Source organism: Engystomops pustulosus, chromosome 3 (assembly GCF_040894005.1).
Source record: "Engystomops pustulosus chromosome 3, aEngPut4.maternal, whole genome shotgun sequence".
Classification (NCBI taxonomy): Eukaryota; Metazoa; Chordata; class Amphibia; order Anura; family Leptodactylidae; genus Engystomops; species Engystomops pustulosus.
Window position 1 is genome coordinate 192,845,605 of NC_092413.1, and position 11,221 is coordinate 192,856,825.

At 40.8% G+C, this 11,221-nt stretch overlaps 1 protein-coding gene across 1 annotated transcript; it reads left to right on the forward strand.

The window, feature by feature from the left end:
• Positions 1-809: 809 nt before the first annotated feature.
• On the forward strand, positions 810-7,258 carry LOC140120680 (eotaxin-like). The gene is made up of 3 exons (XM_072139640.1): positions 810-1,089; positions 4,691-4,805; positions 6,213-7,258. Exons 1-3 carry the CDS (start codon positions 1,023-1,025, stop codon positions 6,442-6,444), a joined length of 414 nt encoding a protein of 137 aa, XP_071995741.1. The 5' UTR covers positions 810-1,022; the 3' UTR covers positions 6,445-7,258.
• Positions 7,259-11,221: the final 3,963 nt, after the last annotated feature.

The following is an 11,221-nucleotide window of genomic DNA, read 5'->3' on the forward strand; positions in this document are numbered from 1 at the left end:
ATTGTTAAAATGTCTTGCACAGGTATTTATTTAGGGGGCGCGCAGCGATTGTATTTTTTAGTGGCGCAGCTGCGCTGACTTCCATGTGACACAAATGGTCCAACTGATTCGGACTGAGTGGGGGATTTAACTTTAAATTTGTGTCGCAAGCCCTTTGTTAAAGATGCACCTCAAAAAAGATGGTGAACTCTGTTGGACCTGAGCGGTGAAGCGATACATGCAGGATAACGGGCGCACGATGTTAGTGAATCACGTCACAATGCACTATAGTCGGACAATGCACTTTATGGGGAAGATTTACTTAAGTCGCGGTCTCCAATGCTGATTCGGGTTCTGACAGGATTCACTAAGGACGTGCGCCCGATGTCCACTGGGTGTCGCTGCTGCGCCGAGGTCCGCCGGAGTTCACCTCCTACGTCTCGGTGTATGTGAGTGCTATTTTTGCGACACAATTTTTTTTTTTAATTCTGCGGCTTCTCCGAATCTGTCAGCTTTTCCGATGGCCACGCCCCCGATTTCTGTCACGTGAAAGCCGGCGCTGATGCGCCACAATCCAATCGCGTGCGACAAAATCCTGGGGCAATTCGGCGCAAAGCGGAAAAATTCGGGAAACCCGGCGGAAAACCGCGATTCAGACCCTTAGCAATAGTAAATGTGGGCCTAAACGGCAACCAAAACTTTCTATTGTAAGTGGTTACCTAAACCATACTCATACTCATACTTTCTGTGTTCACAGGAAGCTTTTAACCTGAGAAGTAATATGAAGATGAGAAGTTGTTTGTTTCCACTATAACAACCGCAGCTTGTAGTGAGGCTTCTAACACCTTTCATGTAATTGTCCACTGCTAATGAGAAATTTCCACTTTTCAGGGGCTTCATATGGGAGGGGGAACTTTTCATACCTGTATGTGGAGAACCCACTTCCTTCTACCACCCAAACATTAATAGTCAGAACTTACAAGATCTCATTTCATTCAGCTACTGGATCCCGTCCATCGCTATCTCTCCTATCAGACTAAAAGATGAAGTTCTGTCATATCCTTCTTCTTAGCTGCATTGGAGTAGTACTGTCAGTGATAGAAAGTCAAGGTAAGTGCTTAGAACATACATATAAAAGTCATGGGGGGGGCATTTATCTTTAATCAGGACATTTGTGTGTGTCTTTTTTGGGTTGTTTTAGGTTTTTGAATTTTGATTTATCTTAGTGGCTGATATATAAGGCATCTTTTACGAATACTTATTAATAGTTCACACAAAAGTTGCACGATTTGTGCCACGGTTGCAATTTTTTCATATGTTCACATCTGGATTTTAAAGATATTTAAGGCGCAAAAGTGGAAAATTCAAAAAGCTAGGCAAGCGAAAAAGACACACATTTTGGTGCAAATATGATTTTCCACAAATAAGTTTCAAATATTAGAGACAAAAAGAGAAAAGATTAAGATAAATGATCTCCATGTAGTATTCTGTAGAAGAAGCAAAGGTGAATGTGTCATAGTAGTAGTCTTGTAAGCAGTGTATAGGAGACTTGTGTACCGCAGAATTATAAGACGTGTATAGGAGACATGTAAGCCGTGAATTGGAGTATCCTGAGTAGTTTACTGTGTACTTATGATTAGTGTACAAGGGACTTAGGATTAGTGTACAAGGGACTTATGATTAGTGTTTAGAGGACCTGTAAGTATTTTACTGTGGACTTTTGTGTATTGTACCAGGACTATTGTGCTTTATATATTATGATATTGGACAGATAATTGGCAAAGGAGAAGAATATATCTGTGTATGACAGACACTTATGTTACATGGCGAAGCTTCACTTTCTGGAATCTCTTTGTGGTGTCTCGCTGTCATGTCACGGTTCTCTGACTCACTTGCTGTAGTTGAGGAGCTCCCTCTCTAGAGGTGTCTGACTCAAGCTGACACATTAGTTAGAGGTCCCTAGATTCAATCATGTTTTCCTTCTTTATTATTTTATTAGACTGGTAAAGTTTCACTAACGTTTATGGTTTTCTGGACGGTCAAAAAGAGGAAACAACCATGGACAGTTGTCATTCATGTGAAGGACTCAGTGGGGCTCAATTACTAAGGGATCCGCGGCCGTACTTTTTTTCCGTTTTGCAACAAATTCCGCGGAGATTTTGGCGCACGCGATCAGATTTTGGTGCGTTCGTGCCGGCTTTTACACAACAGAAATCGGGGGGCGTGGCCGCTTGACAACCCGAAGGATTCGGAAAAACCGTGGAATTTAAAAAACCAAATGTGTCGCAAGATCAAGCACTTACATGCACCGGGAAGAAGCAGGTGAACTCCGACAGACCTCGGCGCAGCAACACCTACTGGATATCGGGTGCACAACCTTAGTGAATCCCGGCAGAACCCGAATCCTCGTCGGACAACGCGTCGCGGGATCCCGAATGGACTGGGTAAGTAAATGAGCCCCAATTCGGGAAACCGACGAAAGTGCGGCCGCGGATCCCTTTGTAAATGAGCCCCAATGACTCCTAAGCTGACACAGCATCAGGTTCTTCATTCATCCCTATGAGAGCCGTGATGTGAGGCTAAGAATGAATAGAGAAAATGACTTGTGGTCCACATATAAGACACCTTGAGGGACATTTATTATTGACTTTCAACAAAAAAAACTAGCAGTTTTTTTGTCTTGCTGCGCCTGTTGTGCTTGATTTATGAAGTGTCGGCGTACAGTATTTGTACTTTTCCAACACTAACGCTTTTTCTTTTTATGGGTGCACAATTTGCACCCAAAAGAGCTGCAAAAAGCTGGTCTATTGAGACGGTTCTAAACCTTTTTTGATCATGCACCAACTCATTAACACTTTGCACCTAATCCCAGTGTAAATTATAGCATGATATGTGTGCCATAAACATGGACAAAATTGATAAATGCCCCACTGTGTCTCACTTGAAGATTCTGATTGCTTTTCATATGGCACGACTCTGTACCAATGGGTATATGACTACAAAAATCGCCTGAAATCAGAAATAGCTAGAATGGGGCAAGCAACCAAAGCCCCTCTTTGTCTTCCACATGTTTACTCTTTTGCATATACAATTTTTGTTGATGGTGGCCTATATATAGTGGAGGCTGTATAATCTAGACCAGTGGTGGCAAACCAATGGCACGGGTGCCTAAGGTGGAAGTCAGAGCCCTGTCTGTGGCAACCCAGGCTGTCACCCCAGCACAGAGGTCGCCAGACAGGACTCAAGGCAAGGTTAAGACTCTAACTTTATACTCAGTAATCCATGTGACCTCTGGGGATCTCTAGCTGAGAACGGAGGGACATTATTACATACATAATATTACATGATGCCTAAAAAGGCAGGTTACTTCTTCATTTAGCATAGTTACTTCTATAGTCTCCAACCAGTTGTACATGGAACATTTGCAGCCCACCATAATTATAAATGACACATAAGTGGGCTCCAGTAGTAGATGAGTAATAGTCATACAATCCTGAGCCATCAAAGGCTTGCGTCTTGCCATATGCTATTCCATTACACATGGAAATTGTCACTTGTGGGTCTGGGAGCTACACACATGACTTGGGGAGTCTATAAAAAGTGTCAACTTGTGATGAAGAAAATGCAGAAATGAGAAGTTTACAAATAGATTGCAAAAGGAAAAGAAATTCAACTCCAAACTGTTGCTTGAATATATGTAAATGGGTTCAGAAAATGTTACCTTTCAGAAAGTTACTCCCTTTAATTCACTGCCCAGACATTAAAGAAGTCTTGTGATGTGACTCAAACCACTTCCATCTGCAGACAGTCGCTGTTTCAGACTTCTTTCTTTTTTATCTGAGCAAAACTCATGTCTGGGAAAGCGGTTATATGGTATAAGTTATATATTCTCATTTACATATTCCTTGGCCTATAGTTCTCCATACCTGCAAGGAAGCACCTTTTAATAGTTGTGTATTGTATATAGGAACCAGTCTGACTTATTGGGGGTTATTTATTATAGTTTTTTATGTTATATTATTATATTATTATTTTTCTTTTTCTTTTTTTATATGTGGTCTGTTTTTGGTGCATTTGACTTTGGTGCAAGTGTAAATTATAGCATGATATGTGCGCCAAGAACATGGACTCTGCGCCAAAATTGATAAATGCCCCACTGTGTCTCACTTGGAGATTGTGATTGCTTGTCATGTGGAAAAGCTCTGTACCAATGGGTATAAGACTACTAAAATCTCCAGAAATCAGAAACAGCTAGAATGTGGCAAGCTAAGCTCGAGCTTAGTTTGCCACAACAATTTTCCTAAGTGTTGCACCTAACGAATCTGAAAAATCCAGATATGGATTTATGGAAAGGTCACAAATGTCTGCAAAATCGTGGTAAAAAGTAATTTTTTATGCACAAAACTCCAGTCCTGAGCAGGTGTAAGCAATAGAAAAGTATAGTAGAAAACTCAAGACTCTGCAACTTAAAAAAAAAAAAAAAAAAAAGTCGTAAAAATCACTAAACTCAAACTCCAATATTTCACCCTCTAAGATAAATTAGACCAGCCCAAAAAACGTCTGGAAAAAAACAAAAAAAGAAACACACAAATGTCCTAACTATAAAAATATTCCCCCCATTGTTTTGGAATGTATTTTTGGATGAGTATGTAATGCAAAACTATTCACCAGTAACAATAATTTAGTTTATTTATTCATTATTATATTTTAGGACTAGGATTTGATTTTAAAGACGTATACACCTGCTTAGAAGTGCAAACGAAACCGGTGAATCCTAAAATCCTGCAAAGTTACGAAATAAAAAACATCCCTATCCATGCAGTTCTGTAAGTATCCTCATCGGAATGATTAAGACAAAATTGATTAAAGTTAAATAAACGAAAGTTCAGTTATAAGGGTTAAATCTGTACTTTAGGTCCAAAGAAACACTTGAGGGCCGAGACAGGAAGGCGATGAATATATATATAAATTTATTTAAGTACCCTGAATCAGCACCCCTATCTAGTAACACAATTCCTTTAGCCTTTTTATCTACACTCCCAAATGGACTGGAAGTCTGATCACGATCTTTGTAGCTTAACAGGAATATTCAGCAATGATATCACTAATCTCACGTCACCACTTACCGATAACCTGCAATGGTCATGTGATCACGGGTATGTCCAATCCAGTATGTATAGAGGGACCGCAATGTTGGAACAGGGAGCTGTAGCAGGGTTAGTAAATTTTATTTTCCCTTCCCTATCCCCCAGAATTTATCCGGTGAATCCATAAAAACCCTTTAATCTCCCCCCAAAATATAGTTGGGACAAATAACCTTGATTGGTTTCAGTGGCAACCATAAGAAATAGGGTTGTGTTAGGATCAGTAAAGGATAAATGTACTGCTTGATTTTGCATTAAAATGATGTATTTTTTGGTAATGTATGAAAAAAAAGCTTTACATGAGGGGTGTAACTACAGTGGTAGCTGCCATAGCATCCGCTAAGGGGCCTGCAGTGTTAGGGGGCCCCATCATCTGACCTGTTAATAAAGAATGGAGGATGTGCACCATTATATGTATATATTATTATCATTGTAAAACACTCATTTACTAATGGTCCGAACACTGCACTTTTGTTGGGTTTCCCGAATATTTCCGCTGTGCGCAGAATTGCCCTGGGATTTTTGCACACGCGATCGGATTTTGGCGCATCGATGCCGGCTCGCGTACAACAAAAATTGGGGGGCGGGCCATCGGGCAACCGACGGATTCGGACAAACCGCGGTATTTAAAAACCCGATTGTGTCGCAAGATCAAGCACTTACATGCACCAGGAAGAAGAAGGTGAACTCCGGCGGACCTCGGGGCAGAAGCGAATCACGGCAGATCCGAATTCTAGTCGGACAATGCGCCGCGGGATCGCGACAGGACAGGGTATGTAAATCTTCCACAATAATATTTATATAACTTATATGTGATGTATATATGCTGTATATCTGTGATGTGTATATGTTGTATATGGTGTGTATGTACTGTATGTGTGTATATATGCTGTATGTCTGTATATGGTACTGTATATGTGATGTGTATCTGCTCTATGTGTGTGTCTGAGTGTATAAATGTGTGTTTATGTATATATAGTAGGTATAGAAATGCATGTGCATATATGATTGCAATATGTATATTTTTATGCAGGAAGGAGGCCCCATTCAGTTTATGTAGTTACAGTACTTTTTTCTTTTTTTTCATAGATTTTCACTAAAAATTGGTAAAAATATATGTGCTGATCCTAAGCAGGCCTGGGTTAAGAAAGCTATCAAAGCCCTTGACAAGAAAGCTAAAACCCCATCACCAGAGACTGGAGCAAGTGAAAGTAAAAAGAGCGTGCAGAAACCTGCAACCAAATCCAAAAAACCTGCCGCAAAGAAAACTAAGAGAAACCAGAAGAAAAAGGCTCAACCAACAATAAAAGAAGTCCGCTAAAAACCTTCTTCAGGCTTCTCAGCATCAGGATTCCTGCTGTGAAGCTCTAAAATATCACTGAAAATAATAAAAGAAAATAATGGTGACCAGGGCTACGTTCCTTTGTTAGTAGTTCATTACGTTTAGAGAGAAGCCTTAGTACAATGTGCACATATGGCTGCTATTAGTATGCAGGATATACAAGCCAGTGGTTAGAAAGAGTGTCTCCCATGCTGGAGGACTAGTAAGTCCATGAATTACATAGATAGTACATTCCTATTTATGGTCATTTTGTAATGCTTTATCTTACCACTAGAGGCAGTGCAGAGAAACAGAACTAGAACCACTAATTACTGCCGATCACTAGGAGATCACCTTGTTGTAAGGAGACTCTACCAACAATAAAGCTAACAGTTCTCAATTCTCAATGTGGATATATTTTTTAGACTAAGTTATATTTATCTAGGTAATAAAATTAGTTTTCATTTTCTACAACAAATAAGCTCAGAGCGAACAAAGCCTTTTGACAAATTACTACCTGCAGTTTTCATAAGGAGCAAACTGAATGCAGATTACTCCTCAGAAGTCAAGAATGTGTTCTCAGTCCTCTGAATAGTCAGACCCTTTTTTGGTTTTGGGAGGTGCACTGACCCCCTTCTCATTGATTTACTATTGATGACCTATCCTTTTGTCCTGGAAATCCCCTTTAACTCTACAACCCCCTGGTGGTCTGTAGGTGAATGATGCTTTTAGTAAATAAAATAAGTAAATCTAGAAACGACATTGTTATATTGATATTCTAATAAATGATCTGCAGAATGGAAGGATCCATATATTTGCTGTGCTGTAAATATCTGTATATTTTGTCAAATTATTTATTTGTTTTTTTTTATATATAATAAACTATTTTTCGTGCAATAGTAATGTTGTATATTGAAACCAGGTCCCAGTTGTGTTGACATTGTTGAGGTCAGATTGCATTTGGTAATTGTGGGTTCCCAACACTAATCTAAAAGCCGAGGCATCACAATTTTACTATATTTGGCGGTTATTTATCAGGGTTTATACGCCAGAAAACTGGCGTAGTAGCCCTGAAATAATCGCAAATGCTGGGAACAGCAGGCAATTGCGACTATTTGCCCCATGGAAGCGTAGAGGGTCGTGACGGGACCAGGCCGGCTGCTGAGTGGACCGGCGTGGAGCGTTCCTGACCAGTGCCTGCGCACAAGCTGCAGCAAGCAAACTTTCAAAAGTGAATGTTTTCAGATTGCAGAATATATTTGCGCAAAGGTAGGTGGCGTAAGATAAATAAGCCCCTTTCTTTTTTTTTTGTTGCTACATCTAACAGTGTATATGGTAGGGGGAAATTATTAAGACTCTAGATCTCAGATGGAATTTTCACCAGTTTTCCTGTGAATCGATCTGCAAAAACAGGTCACGTTCCAAATCGCATTAAGCAAACCACATGCACAATTCTTTTTTTGCAGATCACAGAATTAGATTGACCTTAGAGGCAGTCTTATTAAACATAATAGCCAAATATATCTAATAACCCACAGCCATAACAACCAAAAGATGGTCCCTGGGACTACAAAATGTGATATTCAAAGTATGGCTAGCGCTTTTTCTATTTTACCACCAACCACCACAATCACAGAAGGTGGCTGTCAAAAGCAGCAGGTTGTCAACATACAGTGCTCTCCTACTAGTTTGATTTTGGGCCCCACACTAAAGACATTGGGGGTCATTTACTAAGGGCCCGTTTCCAACGAAAACCCGACGGATTCGGAAAAACCGCCGCATTTAAAAAAAAAATTTGTCGCGAAAATTGCCCTTACCTTCACCAGGTATAGGCCGGTGAATTTCAGGGCATTCCAGCGGGCCTCGGCGGACTTCAGTGCAGCAGCGACATCTGGTGGACGGCGGAGGAACTACCTTAGTGAATCCCGGACGGACCCGAATCCACCGCAGAGAACGCGCCGCTGGATCGCGAATGGGCCGCGTAAGTAAATCTGCCCCATTATCCCTGGATCTCTCCGGTATTTACCCTTTAATTCATATACACAGAAGAACTTCGCTATGGAGAGATTGCAAGGTGATTCCTCTTGTGGTGGTTCCAGTAGGCACAGAGACACTGATGCGTGGCACCTGGGGTCAGGCAAGTGAATAGTCCAGGTCAGTATGAAGTCGAGGCAGGCAGTGTACCAGCAGTGTCAGGTAAAAGGGTCGTGGTAGGCAGCCCAGGATCAGAAACAAGCCAGGGTTGTACTCAGCGGAACACAGATCAGGAACAGATTTATGGAACAAGCCAAGGGTCAAACATGGATAGTCAGTAGAGGCAGATACACCATACAGCAGGACTAGACTAGCTACGAACCTTGGCTCAGACACGGAAGGGCATGCTCGGCACCTAATGAGCGCTGATAGGTGGGAACATCATTGCAGTTGCACACACTGTTTCCTTAAGCTGGTGAGAGATCTGGCGCCCGCACCCTATGGAAGCTGGTGGAGGGGGAAGGATACACAGGAGTTTGCTTGGTTGTGGGCGAGAAAGCCTGGTGTAAGTAACCTATCCATAGGGGACGTGTCCAGGAGAGGAACCCATCTCTAGCATTGATATGGCTTCTAATTTCCTTCAACTTACGTACAGCAACATTGCCCTGTATGTCCACTATCACCTGACAGACCACCCAAAGTGTTCTCTGCAAGTTAGGAGAACTGTAATGAACCCCTCATCCCACCAAATAGCACCAATTCCTCTATAACAATACTGTATATATCAGACACTATGCTAGTATCCAATTTACACTATTACCCAAAAAACAACAACTAAGAACAGAAGGAAAAATAAATACCATTGACTGCCCCATCTATGGTATTTCTGTACCCCAAATTCATTACAATAGTATTATAGTATCATAATAGATGGGGCTGAATAAAGACCTCAGTCTATCAAGTCCAACCTATAATTCAAAGATCAAAAAGCCCTGTAGTGAATAATCTCTCTTTCAGTATGTTATACATATATATATATGATAAGAACTTTACTTTACACATTCCGGTAAAACTAGAAGGTTTTATCATTTTGTTTTGTTATAGATGAAATTTATACCTTACAATCTCATGGTGCACCAAGTATCCTACTGTAGGACATATATATTATACTTCACATTAAAATGCAATCACTGTACCATAAGGAACCATTCTGGAAGGAATTAGCAAATGACGGGTCGTAGCTTATCTACTGGAATGACCATCATCTGGAAGTCACTGTCACGCGCCTACCATGGTGCCATCACACGACTGTCAGCAGACACATCACTCAAAGTGTTCTTGAGGCTGTGCCCCTAAGGACCCAAGGTTAATATGTGATTAATCCATCTTCCCAATGAATATGGAGACATTCAATGTCTTCTGCGCTGCAGAGCTGCCATGTCTTGGCCAGCACATGTAAAGAACACTTGCCATGTTAGGATGATGTTCTGTATTTGTAAAACATTATATATGCAATTATTGAATAAATGTCATTTAGACGGATGCCATTAGATGGTAAGTTTATTACAAAATGGAAGAAAACCATGACGTCCAAACTAAAGCCTCTCACTTAACTGCGTTTTCTGTGTTTGTTGCTCTGCTCAATACAAAGTGTGGCAGGTCGGAGATGGTTGATAAATGGCTGGTGGGCTTCTGTATTTCATTATGCCCCCTCTCCATCTGTTTGCAGATATAATCAGGGATCCTAAACTGATGCTATCACATTAATGCAATTGGGAGCAGCTCGTCCTCACTGGTGAAGTATGTGAACATTTTACTTCATCTTCTTGCCATGCTTTTTTATAGCGGATTCTAGAAGGCTATAAAGCTATAGGACTCAAGTGTTCTTGAGTATATTATACATGACCCTAAAAGTTAAGATAAAACAAGAAATTATATATCAATGACACTTGGTCTTGTATAAAAGTTTTCTGTATATGTAGATAAAGTTAAGAAAAAAGTAAAGCAAGAAAGAATATTTGTATACTGAAATAGAGGGAATCATTAGAGTAAAAACCTGTGTGGGAGAACACTTTATAACATTAAAAAAGTAAAATTAGATCAGTTCTTATCAGCCTATTATGCCAAACAACATCAAAGTCCGCCGGAATTCACCTTCCTCTTCCCGGTACTTGTTAGTGCATGTCTGGCAACACAATTTGAATTTTAAATCCTGCTTGTAGTCCGAATCCATTAGGTTATCCGACAGCCATGCCCCCAGATTTGCGTTGCATGAAAGTCGGCGCGATTGCGCCATAATCCAATCACGTGCGACAAAAAACCCTGTTAAATGTGCCGCAAAATGGAAATCGCCTGTAAACCCGACGAAAATGCGGTCCACGGACACTTAGTAAATGAGCCCCATTGAGTATCAGAAGGTCTCTGGATTTCTGAACTCCATAAATACAGATTTTGAGATGCAATGCGTCTCAGTGATGAGAGGTCCGACGGAGGTAGATTGGACCCCATCAGACCCCCTGTTCTCGTGATCTGTGGGGGTCTCATCAATGAGTATAGGGCCTAACGTGTTTGGTGGGAAAACCCCTTTAAGTATCTCCTGCAAAGGAATAACTGTTTGTGGGATCTCACCTGGCTTGAAAAATTGATCACCTCTTAAACACTCCCTAAAAAATCATGCATCCTCTCTATACAGTTTGATTGTAGAAGAAGATTCTGTGTCTTCACCAAAATATATTTAGGCTTGGGAAAAAGAATTTAACACTACATTCTCCGTAGATATTACACAAGTTCTCAGGCCCATCCA